General features: G+C 39.2%; 1 protein-coding gene across 19 annotated transcripts in view; it reads right to left on the bottom strand.

The window, feature by feature from the left end:
* The window catches only part of ARPP21 (cAMP regulated phosphoprotein 21), a 143,888-nt gene that overhangs the window by 59,185 nt on the left and 67,096 nt on the right, over positions 1-17,607 (bottom strand). For 12 of the 19 annotated variants that reach the window (XR_007630874.1, XM_050331887.1, XM_050331992.1 and 9 more), the window contains 3 exons: positions 11,492-11,529; positions 9,403-9,462; positions 6,599-6,831 (listed from right to left, as the gene is read on the bottom strand). Coding sequence is in view for 18 of the 19 variants with exons in the window: in XM_050331887.1 (XP_050187844.1) it covers positions 6,599-6,831; positions 9,403-9,462; positions 11,492-11,529 (331 nt within the window). In the remaining variant the exon portion in view is untranslated. The remainder of the gene's footprint in view (positions 1-6,598; positions 6,832-9,402; positions 9,463-11,491; positions 11,530-17,607) is intronic. The other 7 variants (XM_050331939.1, XM_050331978.1, XM_050331949.1 and 4 more) reach the window with 4 other exon arrangements.

Below are 17,607 nucleotides of genomic sequence, written 5' to 3'. Positions count from 1 at the left end.
TGACTGTTTGGGAAAAAAAAAAATCCCAGAAATCACTGCTTTATCAATTTTGTCCCCATTTATCCTGTACAAAAATGATCTACTTTATTTTTTTCCATCACTATAACTTATTTCCTATCATTTTAAGTCTAGACCTATTAAGTCAAGTAAATGTAAATTCCAACACTAATGTTTGGAAATTAACACCAATTAATCTTATCTTTCTAGCTCTGATTAGTGTTTTCATGCTGTCTAAATCTGGAATAAGAAGTCACCACATAATGAATTCAGTACTGCAGAAAAGGGAAAATAATTGAACTATCGAACTTTATTCAGACTCACATTAAAGATGTCTTGCTAAAGATTTTGGAAAGGAACTTGGTCTAAATGAGATTTTTGTCCCCATTACATAATACAACGTCTCTTTTTTTCAGTATGTAATGATGCATACTTCTTCTAGATTATTCTATAATTTTCTTGCTGCTTCACAGTTGACATAATAACCTTCACATTCTCATCACTTTCCATTAATATATTTTTTAACTATTCTGAGAGATACGGAAGTTCAAAAAGTTGTAAAAGAGGGTTTGCAGGGGAGAGAGCATGGCAGTACATTAATTTCCCAACATTCTAAGCACTAGTGAGTGATGCAACATGTCTTGCACTATTTTATTTCAGTCAGCATTCAGTATCTGATAATTTTGAACATCTCTGCTCATCCCACCTTCCAAGTCCAAGGCAAATTTTTCCTTTCCTATCAACTAGACTGTCAAGATCTATCCACTACTTAGTCCAGACAGTCAATTTTTTCAGGAACAGTAGAGTGCTGGAAGTATTTTTGTCTTGGATATAGTTACTTGGATTAGAAATATTTATTTGCTGTTTCTGTAATTCACTTTTCTCTGTACACCCACATATTTAGTTGGGGGTTTTTTTTATGATAATGGTGCATGCTCATGTGAACATGATTATTTCTCTGCAAGCTGTACTTCTAAAAATAAAACTGATGTTTCAGCATAATCAGTTGTTGGGAAGATTATGACTGGAAGCAGTTGGCTCGTGACTTATTGCACATACATCAATATTCTGACAGTTTCTATTGGACTTACCAGATCCATCAGGCTAGTGCCTGATCCAAGAAAACAATTAAAAACTAGAAATCCAGTTCCAAAAAAACCACCACCACCACCAACAACAAACAAACAAAAAACCAACCAAACAAAAACAAACAAACAAAAAAAAAACCACACCAAAAAACCAGACAAACCCAAACTAGGAAGGTTAATGTATTGAAATGCCTGCATATAATCATCTTTCCCCAACAGGAGCAGCAATGAACACCTAACAGGAGAGATTAGACTGCATCTCCAATTACTTGGAGCCCTGCCAAAGAAGTTAATGATCCCTACAGACCTGTATCAACACAGCTAATATCCCAATACAGCCAGCTTTTTGTAAATGAGGGGGAAAGAAATACACTCCAACAGATGTGCATTCCACTGAATGGAAAGCACATTAAGAGAAGCTAAAGGTGCAATAGTTATATCCCTTAAGTCTTCCAACAATTATTTAAATAAGTATGTAGATACACAGAGAACATTTCTTTGAAACACATCATAATAATCTATGGTAAAACCTGTGGCAATGTGTCAGTGATGGTAACACGGTAGTCGATGAGCTACATTTTCACTTCTTTGATGCTACAGACTGAATAGGTACATCTTTGTCTGCCTGCATGGACAACTTAGCACTCTACATGCTTAGTCAACCCTGGAAAGTCCACTATATTCCTGGAAATCTAAACCAACCAACATTTTCTTTGATGTCTTAAGCAATAGAAATACAACTTGATTGCAATTTAAGTTATTAACTCCCCACTCAATACTGAACTACAGTTTAACACATCTCTGCATGTGTACTACACTTCAGAATAACAGAGAAGAAAATTTTAATTGCAAAATATATACTGTGTTTTTCAGTAGAATAAGGTTCTCTAAACAATCAACAGGTGCATGAAAATAACCATCAGAACCATTAAGATAACCATGTAATGGGTTTCAAACAGCCCCTTTTGTGAAGTTTGCAAAAATGAGGTAACATAATTCCTACACTAAGCTCCAATTCCTGTGCAGCTGAATGCAATTAAAGTCTAAGACTAATTGACACTGCTGGACTCTACTGCAGAGAACAGCATGTTCTATGATCTCTTGCCTAGGGGGAAGCTAACATCTTTCTGTGCTTCAGCTTCTGCTTGCTTACTATGTATCATTAATTACTGATTTATGAAAAGTTAAGGTTAAGGGCAGAACATTTAATTTTGATGACAATATTAAAAGTGATCCAGAAGGACTTCAATACTAATATTGCATCACTGTATACACTCTCAAAGGCATTTGTGAGCCTTCTTTAAAAATCCTGAAACTTTTAATACTCTATGCAGAAGAAGAGTGTTTAACAATGCTTCTGTATGACTGCCACATATATAGAATAATTTTCACATTTGAAGAGGCCACAAATATTTTCTATAATTTAGCCAGTGAAGAACATTTTGACCAATGACTAATTTTGACTAATGACTTCATACCACATTCATATATACTATATGCAAGACAGAAATATTTTAAATTTATTACTGTGAAATGTAAAGCTCTTCAGAGAACAGACTATTCCTTTCTGGAGAGGAGAAATGAGATGGAATTAGTACCTATCAGGCTCTGCCACACTACCAGAGAGGTGTGCCTAATGTTTGTAGCAACAGCTCTGCAATTCCATTTCAACTCCTGTAGTAAAGACAACAAAAAAATAACCAATATCACTCAAAATCAAAAACAGGATCAAGATTTAAATGTCCACTGAGATACAGAAAACCAGGGCTACCTATGGCCAGAGTACAGAAGATATAATGCAAAACATGCACAATGAAGTGTCACTTGGTACCTAATGCACCTCAGAAAACAAATGCAAATAGCACATAGGGGCTTTGACAGCTACTGTATGAATGCACTCAGCATTTTTTTGGTGAAGTGAAAACACTGCATCAAGGTACATTTCCCCATTATTTTCTGAACAGTCATTTTTTCCTGCTTTAATGCCATTCAATAGCATTTCAGAAAGAAGGACAGAACTAGTGATTTGGATAATATTTCCTGTGACTTTTCTCAGGCTGATTGACTGTTTGACTTTGTGTCCTGGCTTTGAAGATATACATTTGTTTTGACATCCAGTCTTGCTCTTTTTCCCCACCTCTTCTTTTTATTTTGTTTCTTTTTTATTCATCCTGTGCCTGAATTTAAACTTTCCAATTTAAACACCTTCCTTACAAAAAGTCAAAGCACTTACAAAAGAACATGAAATTTTAATACCACTGTTGTTTTAAAAATGTATTATAAGAGCTTTCATTTGAAAGCAATTTGGGGTTTAGTGCATACAGAGTGCAGATGCATTTACAAGTATTGGCATGCTTCAGAAGTCTCTCCTTTAATACATTTCCTAAGTGCATCCTTTATTATGCTTGATTTTAACACTAAAATGGCTACTTAAAAATATTATTCTTGCAATTAGATGTCTCCTTCAAACTGGATTTCCCTGACACCATTTTAAATGCTCTTCACCTCTGCAACACAATGCCGCAGAGAAATACATTTACCTGCACTCTACAGAAGGTGAACGACACAAAAAAAGTATAGCAGGGACCTGTGCCTCCTCCCTAATTGATACACATTAAATTCAGTTCTAATGCAATGGAACGATTCATGGGTGTCAAAGAAATGTGGAGGTAAAAACATGGTCTGCTGCATACTTCAAGCCCCACTGTATAGCCTATTCAGTCTACATTCAAACAAAAAATACACAAGGGTATTTTATATATATATATACGTAGTTCCAAAACTGCGTACACACTGGAATTGCACACTGCCTTCCCTGGGGTATTTCCCATAGGGAGACAGAATGCAGGACTCACTTCTTGGGGTCATCTGCTGCCTTGGGGCCCATCTTGGGCACAGTGACCACAAAAAGACAGTTTTCAACTCTCAGAGAAGCAATGGGGTGGTGGTGGTGGGGACAGAACAACTATCTTGGACTTACAGAGAGATATTTTGGCCTGTTTATGAAACTGATTGACAGTGTCCCTTGGGAGGCAATCCTGAGGGGCAACAGGGTCCAGGAGGGCTGGACATTCTGCAAGAAGGAAATCTTAAAGGCACAGGAGTAGCTTGTAACCATGTGCCAAAAGACAAGCTGGCATGGAAGGCAGCCAGCTTGGCTCAACAGAGAGCTTTGGCTGGAACTCAGGAAAAAAAGAGTTTATGACCTTTGAACAAGGGGAAGTCTAATCAGGAGGGCTAGAAGGATATTGTGAGGTTATGAAGGCAGAAAATTAGAAGGGCAAAAGCTCAACTAGAATTTAATCTGACTACTGCTGTAAAAGATAATAAAGAATGTTTCTGAAAACATATTAGCAACAAAAGGAAAGCTAAAGAGCATTTCCATCCTTTATTGGATTTGGGGGAAGCAAAGTGACAAAGGCTGAGGAAAAGGTTGAGGTACTTAATGCCTTCTTTGCCTCAGCCTTCAATATCCAGAGCAGCTGTTTTCTGCGTCCCCAGTCCAAAGAGCTGGAGGACAGAGACAGGGAGCAGAATGAAGCCCCCATAATCCAAGGTAAAACAGTTAGTGATCTGCTACACCACTTAGACACACAAGTCTATGAGGTCAGATGAGATCCACCCAAAGGTTCTGAGGGAGCAGGTGGAAGTGCTCACTGAGCCACTTTTCATCACTATCAGCAGTCCTGACTCACCAGAGATGTCTCAGTTGACTGGAAGTTAGCAAATGCGATGCCCATCTACACAAAAGGCTGGAAGGAGGATCTGGGGCCTGTCAGTCTGACCTTGGTGTGAGAAAACTTATGGAGCAGATCATCTTCGATGCCATTATGTGGCATGTACAGGACAACCAGGGGATCTGGCCCAGCCAATACAGGTTTATGAAAGGCAAGTCCTTCTTGACCAACTTGTTCTCCTTCAATGATAAGGTGACCCACTTAGTGGATGAGGGAAAGGCTATAGGTGTTGTATACTTGGACTTTACTAAAGCCTTTAATGCTGTTTTCCATAGCACCCTCCTGGAAACTGGCTGCTCATGGCCTGGATGATTGCACTTTTCACCCTGGCTGATGGCCAGGTCCAGAGTAGGGGAGAATGGAGTTGCATCCAGTTGGCAGCTGGTCACAAGTGCTGTTCCCCAGGGCTCAGCATCGCAGCCAGTCCTGTTTAATATCTTTATCCATGATCTGGACAAGGGGATCAAGTGCACTCTCAGGAAGCTTGCAGATGACACCAAGATGGCAGGGAGTGTTGATGTGCTAGAGGGTAGAAAGGCTCAGCATAGGAATCTGGACAGGCTGGATCAATGGGACGAGGCTAATTTTATGAGGTTCAATGAGACCAAGAGCCAGGTCCTGCAGCTGGGTCACAACAACCCCAGGCAACACCACAGGCTTGGGAAAGAGTGGCTGGAAAGCTGCCTGGTGGAAAAGGACCTGAGGGAGTTGGTCAATAGCCGGCTGGATATGAGCCAGCAGTGTGCCCAGGTGGCTAAGAAGGCCAATGGCATCCTGGCTTGCATCAGAAATAGTGTGGCCAGTAGGACCACAGAGTGAAATCTGACCAACTCAGGTTTGATAAACTGGGTGTAAATTAAGTACTGTCCATAAAACACTCTCAAGCTGAAAGAGCACTAAGTGCTAAGTATTGATTACCACATGTCCTGGACTATATGTATCAAATGAACCAACCTGATGGAATCATCTGAGGGGCTCATTATTTATTATGCACTTTTACACTGGAGTATATTGAGTAGATTAATGGCATAGCTTGAAATTACTTAGATCCAGACCCTGTGACTCACTCATATGTTAATGCACTCATTAAGTTAATGCAAATAAATGCAGAATTCCCACTAGGTTCATAGTCTGCTTAAATGGTGCTTTCATTTAATGGGAACTAAATGAAGAAATGGAGAGATTGTGGGACCTCTGTGAATCCAGCATTTCTGCCTGCTTCCACCATAGCCTCATCAGCCAGCAGCAAGACAAGGCTGTTCTCCAAGATACAGATGGTCTGCATTTTACCAAGGACAACAAAACATTCTTGGATTTCTCATCAGATAAATGACATTTAACTATTCACAACTTAAAAATATTAAGATTAATAAAAAGGTAACATCTGTGCTTTCTCTGAAAGGATTGCCACCTTTTCAGGCTACAAGTGCAGATGGTATTCAAATAGGATGTGCACATACTGTACTCCAAGAAAAGCCTTCCTCTCCTATGATTTCCAAACCTTGGACACCATGCTTTTTTCTTGGTTCCTAAAAAGTCAATACCAGGTACCCAGATACTAGCATCTATAGATGGACATACACATCTCCTGTGTACAGGAAATACAGCTGTTTATGTATTTCACCACCTAGTCCAACCATAGGGGTGAGACTACATGTTCTCTGAAGGTCCCTTCCAACCCAAACCATTCTGTGATATACCCTACTCAGACAAGTACCAGTACAGCCATTTATTATCACGTAACAAGGACTACTGTGAACCCAATACAGTACTAGCTACCTGTTTTAGACAGTTTGCCGGTACTTCTGTTACTTGATGAGCTATCTCCTCTCGTCAGGACGGTTATCCCACCGAAACTGGCTGTCTTTGTTATGGCTGGCTTCAAATTTCGATTTGAGCTGTCCGAGTCCGTGCTGCTCCATGGCCTCTGGTGGTCTGCCCACTTTAATTCATTCTCTGTACTGCTCTGTCGACTGCCAGATGTCTTCCCGATGCTGTCCCTATTACCCCTACAGACATGAGGAAACAAAGACTTATACACAAATAAAACCATGTCACAGCAGAGTTTATCTTTGGGTACCCTGCAGTGATCCTAATAAAGAAAAAGGAAATACTCTTCATTTATGAAAGCATGTTTGAAACAGGGGACTTGACCCCCATACTCGTCTGCCTTCAGCATATAAACAGTGTTATACTGTTTTTATATGCACAGCACTTACCACAGTTCCATTTTTGCAAATTCCCTAAGAGTACTTCACCAGATGTGGCTGACAGAACACTATTAGGCAGCACTGACATAGCATTTCTGTTGTCTGTTGGGAGTTCTCTTCTCTCAGCAAAGCCCTCACTGCTTCTCATTTTTCTGTGCATCCCCTGTGATGTTTTTCTCACTGACTTCACCTGCCCTCTACCTTTGTCTTCATACCCATTCTCCTTATTTTTATTGCGCCTTGCTCCCAGTCATTATCAGTTCTGTGAAGTCATCCAAAGCCTCCCTAAACATGTGTCCTCTCAGTGTGACCCCAAACTCCTCACTGCTAACGCTCCACCTAGAGATGCATGAGTTGGTTTGCTTTATTTCCCCTCTGCATACAGTTGCGAGAATCTTGGGGCAGAGCCTGTCTGTCCTTGAACAGTGGCACGGCACCCAGTGCAGTGTGAATAACAACTGTCACACTAAACTGTGACCAGAATTTGGAGGAGAATTTGGCTAATTTATGGTGAACTTTTGCACTGTACTGCTAAAATGTCAAAACCAGAATGCTATAACAGCTCAGTGCACCATGACTGTTACCCAAGTGATGCTCATAATGCTGTCTTTGGAAGTCTTTTAGAAGACATTTTCCACCCCTCTGTCTTATTTTACATTATAATAACTTGCAGGCTCAAAGCTCTTTCTACAAATCAAAAAAGATGGGATAGTATCTATTTTTTTTTTGTCCCCTTTGTCCTTGTGAACATAGCTCCTGCTTTTTATTTGGAGAACTTGCTGGGCTGTGTCACTTGGGACATGAAGGAGCAGCACATCAAAGATAGGATCAGGTTGTTGCACTCCTTGCCTGTGAACCCAACCTCTCACAGATGTGATCAGCAGTATAAACCTGTTGACCTTTGCTAGATCCAGACTGTGGAACGGCATGAAGAGAAACAGCAATAAAGCAACAACACAAAAAAGGAAAAATATTTTGAAAATAAATCATCCTAACATTTAATAGGAAAGAAAGACACCAAAGTATATTATTTAAAGACTCTTTTGTACTCTTGTGCTCAGAAATTAACAAGTCTTTCATATTTATATTCTAGTGGAGAAGAGGAAGAGAAATGGAATGCTTTTGTATTCTGTAGCTTTTGGTTTCACAAAATGTCTTTTAGTTCCCCAAACTCAAACAGATATTACTTATTAAGAGTGCCTCTGTGTAGATGCATCCTTACTCCTGCATGCCCACTTCATGACTCTCAGGTCATCAAGCCTAACCCAAAGAAAGGAGAAATGTGTTTTTGCCTGCTGCCTGTGGTCATGGGATGCAGCAGATGCTCCAGCACTGTTCCTTATTTGGTGCAATCTCTCCATCTCCTCTGTGGCTGCAGTGATAACATGCAGGGTTAGCAACCATACATCAAATATTCCTTTTCTCCTCATAGTGAAAATTCATGTAATATAAATAAATATACGTTTGAAGTGACACAAGCTGTCACTCCTACATATGAAAACCCCAATGCATACAGACATCTAATGATCACCTTATTTCTGCAGAGCTCTCCCAACGCCTCAGTGGATGAAGGACATGCTTCTGAAAGTACACATTCCCTCTGCCTGCTCTGCTTAAGACTTGTGGTAACTGACTGACTTCTAAAGCAACTTGGCATGCTCAGCTCTGGTTGATCTGAACTGAACCTGTGAGAGTTCATGATGGGGGAAGACAACCTTTCTAAGACCCACAGAAGAACACTGCCACAACCACACTGGGTCTTCCAGTGACCCAGTGTGTCGACTGGTAAAAATGTCCTTCATGAAAACAGGGACTGACCCTTACTGAGATCCTGTAGCTTGGGATGCTATTTGTGATATAGGATACATCTGAATGTTCTCTGGGCAGAAGGAATTGGAGCTGGGAAGACAAAGTTCACAGAGAAAAAGTTTCAAAATATAGCTGCTTTGGCTGATGGAACTTCAATCAGTTTCACCTCAATGTGCTATTACTTCAGCTTTTAATAAACCAACCCAAGGAAAAAAGGTCACTCTGGGCACTAGTCTATGAAACGTGCCTGTTGTATACGCTCCAGCAAAAATGAGCTTCCACCAGTTACAGCCACCCCCAAATTGTGGCAGTCTGAGCAGCTGGGCCCCTGGAATCTCATATGGTTCCTGAGACAGTGATCCATAAAACCAAAGTAAAGTGTCCTCTTGTTACCTCTTCATTCAGAAGATGGGATGAGTGGGATAGAACTCATTCTCCATGTTCATTTCCAACCAGAAAAATGACATACCCACACCAGTCAAGGCCTCCTTTGGCAAGGACACAGACAGAATCACAAGTGAAAGTTACTGGGAAATAAATATTAAATAAAGTCATACAAACCTAAACAGCTGTCTTTTCTTATGGGTATCATTGCATATGCTACTGTCTTCCAACAGCCTACTGAAAAATGAAAAGAAAGATTATGCTAACAAACACGGTAATTCAAATTTATCTGATCTGTAAATCTAGATTAGATTTCTAGAAACATCTTCAACTTGTGCTAGATTAAGTTTCAAAAAAACAAGGCTAAAATATCCCCCTCCTCCCTCTCCCATAACTGAGCACAGTCAATTGAACATAGGAAACATCAGCCAAGGAGGCTGAAGGCCATTTAGCATTTCTTGTTACCAAGCAAGGTAATTCTCAGAAGCCAAGGAACCATACATCATTTCCAAAGGAAAATTCATAAAAATATCACCTAATAAGAACATTAAAAATGCAAGCCAGCAAAATACTGCATATGTGATTTTAAGTACTTGCTAAGTCACTTGGAAGTCTCTGCAGCTCAGAGAAATGCTCAGGTTCTCTGGCAAAAAAGAAAGCCAAAGCACTTAAACCCATACCTAACTTTCAACACAGCAGATCAACAGGATTGCTCATGTGTGCGGAGCCAAGTACAAGTTCAAGTGCTTCACCTGATCAAAGGCTGTAGGGCATGAAGCAAGAAAAAGCAGTGTTCTGAGGAACGCAGCTGAAGCCTCCCTCAGGACAGCAACAGTTCAGGCAGTACAATTTGCAACCTGGCCTTTTAATGGTCTCCACTTGGGTAATGCATCCTCACACCAAGAAAGCAGGTCAGTCAGCTCATGGGTTTGAGCACAGCAAACCACGTGCAAATACCAGAACTGGCCACGTTCTCCTACACAGGGGAGGCCTGGCTATGGAGTTCATGGTTTACCCCATAAACGTACCCACCCTACCCTCAGCAGCACAGCCTCTGAGGGCTTTTCATGCTGACCTGGAAATGTGAACAACTGTGTCATGTTTGTTGTCCCAATCTTTCCTGAGAGGAGAAAGATAGGTTTATGGGACCATCAGTTTTTTTGCTTTCTGGGTTCCTCTGTTGCAATTTTCATTTTTTTTCATAAAACGTATCTCCATAGTCACAACACAGAAGAATCAGCTGAGGAAATATCCTTGGCTCTCAGAATATAAGGGGGTTAGATAACAGTGCCCATGATCTCCTGAGAGCCTTCCCTTATTCCATTTACAGAACTGTCCATCGGAAAAGCTGGTTTGTACCATTACTGTGGAGTCAATTTTTATGGGAACATCTGACAGGTGTAAGGATGGACAGAGAACAAAATACTATGACAGATAGCCAGATAGCCTCCCCTTCTTCAAGGGAGTGGTAAACAGTTCTAAAACCTTCACAGGACAGACCCAGGCCAGCACTGCCCAAACACTCACCAGTGAAATTCCCAGTTTTGGTTAAAATCCTTATGGCAGCACAGTTTTTAAGATTTTCAACACAGTTAAGCAACTTATGGCTGTTATGGAGCCAACATTTCACACTTCACAGATTCTTAAAAACAGTTTATTCTTCCATTTGCTTCAAGGGTATTTAACATAATAAAAATAACATTCACAAGAACTACCACACTGTAATGCTAAGTAACAGTGGGCTCAGATATCACCGTCTCATTACTGCAGTAGCAAAGCAGGTTCAGCCTAGGGAACTTGAGAGCCTTCAAAAGCAACAAGTAATGTCAGCACTGCTGCTCAGCCTCACAGGAGAGCAGGTTAAACAACAGAAATACAGGTCCGGTGTTTCATAAATACCATCACCCAGCCACTGCTAGAGTGCTTTTTAAAGATCAATAAGTTAAATTCTAAAGGCACTCCAGAGAGAGAATGGTCATTTGAAACGAAAGCTTAGGTGGGCTCCCCCTCTTTCCCACAATCTGTTTTTTAAACTGAAATGCAAAGCCTCAGGAAAGCAGCAGTAGTAATACCTTATCTGATACCATATTGCAAGGCAATCTCTTTTACCCCCCCTTAAAGCACAAAAGCACTTCAGATAATATGGATTAAAAATATGCTCAACAGTCTTCACGTTAGGAAAAATAACTATAGAACTATAATAGATAAAATAATAAAAGAAACAGCTAAATTTAACACACACACACACACACAAGCTATTTTTTACCTGTTTTCCACAAAAAGGTTTTCCTGGGAGCAAACTGACTGAAAAATAAAAAAGGCATTGTATCAGACGCTCTAGATATGCTCTGCTGTTCCAATTTCTTCTTGATTTTAGAATTACCTCCCCTGCTCAGGCTTAAGGGGATTTCAATTCATGCATCATTTGCATTTGCAGAAGACAAGAGGGGGAAAAATGGTCAAGAATAAGGTCAGGCCAGTAAAATAAATTCCATGCATTACAACACATTGCCAAGGAGGTGTCTCAGTTTGAAAACAAACTGAAACTTCTCAGTTGTGGGATCTAAAGAAGGCAGTATGTGCAAAATACTGGCAAGTTGAAGAGAAAACCCATATTTCCTGCATCACATAAGGTTCCACTGGTCTGCCCTACCATGTCAAAGTAAGACTGCAGGATAGCACAGAGCTGCAGGTAGAAAGGACAAACAGGAGGAAAACATGCAGAACTGAAAAAGTTCCTCAAAGGGAGAGAAGCTACTGCAGTACTTAGAAATAGTGTGTGATTTCACATTTTACAGTTGGAGAGGGAACACTGAGATATAAAATGATAATAACCTTCTTAATAATAATATTAACAACAATCATAGTCTATCACAAAAAGGTTCCCTGCTGGAGGACTTAGATTCCAAAAAAAGGTGCAGGGCTCAGAAGAAGTAAATCCTATGGGCAAGTGTATAATTCTTTTAGCATTACTTAATTTTTATGCAGAGAAATGAAGCTGTACTCAATTTTCCATGAATAATTCTCCCTCTTTGATTTTTTCATTTCCCTCCTATTTCATGTTCACTACACAAAATGCCTCATAGCTGTCACTGGATTATATCTCAGTGAGGTACAGAAGAAAGAATAGTCAGTGCTTGCACTGAATTTAAACAAAAGGCTAGGCAAAGGGAGGAGGGCATCAGAGATCATGCCCATTGCTCCTGTAACAATGGGATTCAGCTCAAAGAATAATGAAATGCCATCATTAGCTGTGTCAAATTTTAATGGTATGCGATATGCACAGATTTTGGATGTTTGTTTTGACAAGGGTGAGCTAAATGACCTACTCAAAAGAGTGCTGGTCAACACTAGAAGCAACACCCTGCTCATTCTTAGTGCTCCAGCAGATGTCTGGACAAAGTTTTCCCTTGGTACCACAGCCAATTTACAAAAGGAAGGAAATCATCCCTGAGATGGTAATGCAATTTCTCATTAAATCTGTAATTCACCCACCCAGAATCCACATTAGAGAACATCTGACAGCTCCATGGGCTGCCCAGGCAAGCTTCCACCCTGCACTCCTGATAAACTTGCAAGGCTCTCAGCTGCATCAGTGGCAAGTATATCTCTCCTCAGCACAAAGCCTCAGGACGCCAGGAGCAAGTACTCCATCGCCAGGGACCAAAATCCACCAGCTACAGTAGCCCTAAGGTTTCACCCCAGGCTGAGAGAGGACAAAAACTGTTTCATCTAAAATCACTGGGACCCTTTGTACAACTATGACATTGCATCTTCTCTTGTTTTATGTACCTTACTCACCAGATTTCATTAACAAATGTGGCTGTGCAGACTTCAGCGTAATCTAACTACCCACAAAAGCACAGTGAAATCACCCATGGGCTTGTACAACACCAACTGTGGGGACATGTCTTCATCTTGAGGTACCAGGATGGGCATCTGTGCACTGACTTCACTGCAGACAGATTCCAAAGCAGCATTACACCTACTCTTACAGAAAAACTTAGCTTAGACTAGAGTTCTGGTCTGTGTACCCACAAAGTTACAAAAGCAAAGGGGCATGAACCTGTCCAGATTATTTCTTTTTTTTTTTTTTAAGTTTTTAAAGAGACTGCAGTGTAAATCAGAACAAATATTTGGGATTTATATTTTATCAGGTAAATGGAAAGGTCTGCTTCCTTTTCAGTGTCTTGATGTGAACCACTATCAATTGCATTACAGACTTAAAGACAGAGTCCATAATAACTCCATTCATCTTCCTGGCTGACAATGCTGACAAAGGGCCACACAATCCCTGGAAACTATTTTGCAGTATACAGGTGTGAGGCTGAGAGGCAGAGAAGACAAGCACTTTTTAATTATATTATTCTTACTGTTAAAAATCAGATGGCTAAGCAGCTCTGGATAGCAATTGAGTTTACTACAAGGTCAGGACTCAGTTTCCAGATCTACAGCATCAATAATGCTCAATTTAAAGCACCAGGAAGGCTGAAACACACAGCATAGCTGTTGTAAAAAAAAAAATCCTTGAAATACTTGGCTCTTGTATAGCCATCAAACAAACTGACAACAAAACTACAAAAGAAAAAAGTTATGTAAGATTACCTACAAATTAACCTCCTTGGAGACCTCTGCATGCAAGATATCCATTAGGGTGCTCTGTATGACTAATTGTCATTTATGAAACGAGTATTTCACTTTTCCAATTTCCAAGAACCTTTTAAAGTCTCCACTGGAAAACGTGCATCAGCTCTGCCAGTGCATTAGGTATACTGGGGGTTGCTGCTCATGTTTTTAATTACATTACCCAACACAGATAACTATTAGCATGCAGCAATATCCTGCAGTGGATACCATCAGGTAATCATTTTCTTGTCAGTTAACAAGATGTGGTAAATCTCAGGTTTCCAACTAATACTTATTACTTGATCTGCAGCCACAAACAAAGGCTCTGTAGAGCAGTACAGGAGTTTTAGTACCTACAGGTTTATGGTAGCCAAAACCAGGCATACCTTTGATTTGTTTTTATTAATTTTTTAATTAATTTTTAAATTAATTTTTTATTACCACTTCAAGTACTTATTTTGTTTTTTTCTATGATAAAGTTTCTCAGTGTTTTCTTAAGTAGAGGAATAATGACTTACTCTATCTAAAGGACCTGATTCTTTAAAACACATTCCTTAGTCAAAAATAGCCATTACAATTAACAACAGAAAATAAAAAGCACTATGTATTTCCTTTAATAAATTCCATGTGTACCATGGACAATTCTACCATTTGTGTAAGTAAGAAAACATCTACATTTTTCAGCAGAATACACAATGATTCTCAGAGAATACATTTATGAACACTGAGTGTTCCTAGCATGATTCAGGCTCATGAGGTTATACATTGCGTTAACCTTGAAGAATGAAATTTCCCCCATGTAATTTGATTGCTAGTCTTTAAAATCAATTTTCTGCATGCTTAAAAGCCAAACATCGTGTATCATTCATGCCCTCATTTGAGATTCTCTGTTACATCTACATACAGGGAAATACCACTACATTTTTTTTTTTATTCCATTAGGTTGTTCTTTGTCTTTCTTGGACAAATACTTTACAATTTCCTAAAGGCAACTAAAGTAGTTCAGACAAGAAATCTCTCTGCAAGACCCAGATGCTCCAGGTCCTCTGCTCCAGTGCATTTGGCTGTGAAGTTCATAAATTGTTGTAAAACTCAGTTTCTAATAAAAACTTTTTTTTAAAAAAAGGAAAGTTGTAGGCTTTGCAGTTAAGCAATAACCTCGAAAATAGCTTTGAGCATAACAGAACTCAGGCAATACTGTCTTACTATTAGCAGCCTGAAAAATGTGAGGTGCACTTTATAGTTCTTATTTCAGTGAGCTGGAATGATTTATTAACTATTTATTTCTTCACCTATCCTTTTATTAAGGTATCACATTAACATGCTTCTCAATCCCTGCCACTTGCTATGACTCCTTGCTATGACAGGAGTCATTAAAATCTCCAGCTCTCCTTGTCAAAATTTGTGATAGCCAACACAGCAGATGAAAAACTTGCCAGAAAGTATAATTTAAACTGACTAATAACAGACTAATCATCATAAGGACTGTCATAATGATGGTATTACTCATGAACATATTTATTTTGTTAAAAACCTTCCCACTTGGAAACGAAGAGATCTGGTGCACTAGAATACTGCAAGATCAAAGGAAGGACAAGCAAGTTTTGTTGGTATGTGGGGTCCAGGTTAAGACATTTTTCACAGACTTTGAAACATGCACATAATTTTTTGCCCCTGTAACCAGACTGCCTTTTCCTCCTAAATTTTGTTCCAAGTTCTGACTTTTGGGCAAAGAGTTTTATCCAAAAATGTTATCCAAAGAGTTTTGGGTACCTCGAATATGTTTAAGAGAGGGAGTGTCAGATGCAACATGTTATGGCAGTAATCAAGACCTTCATGGCTGCTCTTTGGAGACCTCATGCAAGCTCTCTTCATGCATACTCCAATTAAAAGTGAAGTATCTATAATCCATTTGCTAAGGTTCATAAGCAAGGCACCGATAAAGGCTTGACTACAACAGTGAAAACAGTAGCGAGATAATAAAAATAACACTTGATTAATCTTTTCCTGACTCTCTTTCTACATCTGTAATTTACAGGGTGACAAGGCTTAGCTACCTACCTCACATAAACCTGGGGAGAATTGGATTAATTGATGATTGCAGAGGGCATTAAAACTTCAAAATCATATGTGCAGTAAATGACTATCTATAATAGAAAGCCATTTCTCTCTTTACTAAAATGGGGGAAAAAAACATTGTCTACCACCACAACCACTGACATCATCCTAAAACAACTTGTATCTCTAAGGCATCATCCTAAAAACACCTTGTATTTCTGTAAGGAGTACTCCACTCAAAAAAAAAGCTCAGCTAAGAAATATATTCCTGTTAATATTATTGTACAGCTTGCTGAAATGAACTGCACTGTGATGCTCACTAACACCTGCAATTGCAGAGAGAGAGAGCAAATGAGTGGATATGAGAGAGAGAGGGAGAGATATCTAACATTGCTCATCTTTTAAATGCTCACTCCCAATCCATTTAAAATGCCTGCCACAAACCACACTTAGGTCCTGCCACTTGAAGATGCTAACCCAATGGATCACAACAATCTACTGCTGTGGGCAGTTAAAATGCTCACTGCTTGCCTGTTTTTAAAACTCAAGTATCTAAAGACAACAGCAACAATACACTGTGGAGCCAGTTTCACAACACTTTTCCAGACACCTTTGTTTCTCAGCCTGGCATTTCTAGATGCTGCTTGTAATAGAAACAGCACTATTTTGGCAATGACTGTCCATATGGTATTTTTTAATATTTTGTTTCATCTCAATTCTGCTTCAAAACACAAAGATTTTTTGGTTTTGCACAACCTCCTTTGAAATATGCCAAAACCCCAAAATTTCCTATAAGAAACTGTTTGCAAAGAAGCTTTTGCAGCTTTTGAATAACTTAGTAAGCCTATAATGTGTATAGACTGTGACAGATCCACACGCTGAAAGCAAAACATAAACTGAAGGGCCTCTGCTTTCACTGGAATTGTCTCAGTCAAGAAATAAGAAGTGAAGCTAAAAACATTTAGATGTAGCTAGCTATTTACTAAAGAGTAAAATTACTTAACACAAATGAGACAACACACACCTTAAAAATACACAGTGTATTCTTCTAAAGAAAAATAATGTGGACATGTGCAATTCCAAATCCAAATAATAAATACTATTAGCCCTGCAACATATGAACAGTTTTAATTTAAAAGGACACTGCCAAATATGATTTTCAAAAACAGTTTTAATTGGGTTTATTTCCATATTTCTAAGTGGCAGAACTCCCACTGAGATGCGAGATAAAAAAACTACAGTATTATAGCAAATTATGATTTTCTTCTTTTTTTTCAGGAACATCAGGTATTGCTGACAGATGTTTCACATTTAAATGTTTTCCTCTAGAAATATACCTTGCTGTGCAAGTTCTGATTTTTTTGTAAGGGCAAAAATTATGATGTCTGTTTCATTTTATTCCTTTCACAATATAATCACCAACAGCGTGACCAACTTTCTGATGGCAGAAATACAGTTCTTTAATCAGTCATTTCAAAGAAACAGTGCAACTCCAAGTTTAAACTCCGCCTTTTCTTTGTTCTCAGTGTCTTGACCTACAGCACTGGTCCAAAGAAACAAAAACCATAAGGAGGTTCTGCAAAAGGACACTTTATTTCAAATTTAATATAATATAACACAGATATTTTCAGTTATTGAGAGTGTCCATTTAAATTACTGCTCTTTGGTTAGCAAAAGAGAAGGAAACAAGAAGTGAAC

Source organism: Myiozetetes cayanensis, unplaced genomic scaffold (genome assembly GCF_022539395.1).
Source record: "Myiozetetes cayanensis isolate MyiCay16 unplaced genomic scaffold, myiCay2020 scf1, whole genome shotgun sequence".
Taxonomy (NCBI): Eukaryota; Metazoa; Chordata; class Aves; order Passeriformes; family Tyrannidae; genus Myiozetetes; species Myiozetetes cayanensis.
The sequence above is the reverse complement of the archived record's forward strand: the minus strand, read 5'-3'. Positions and strand labels throughout refer to the sequence as shown.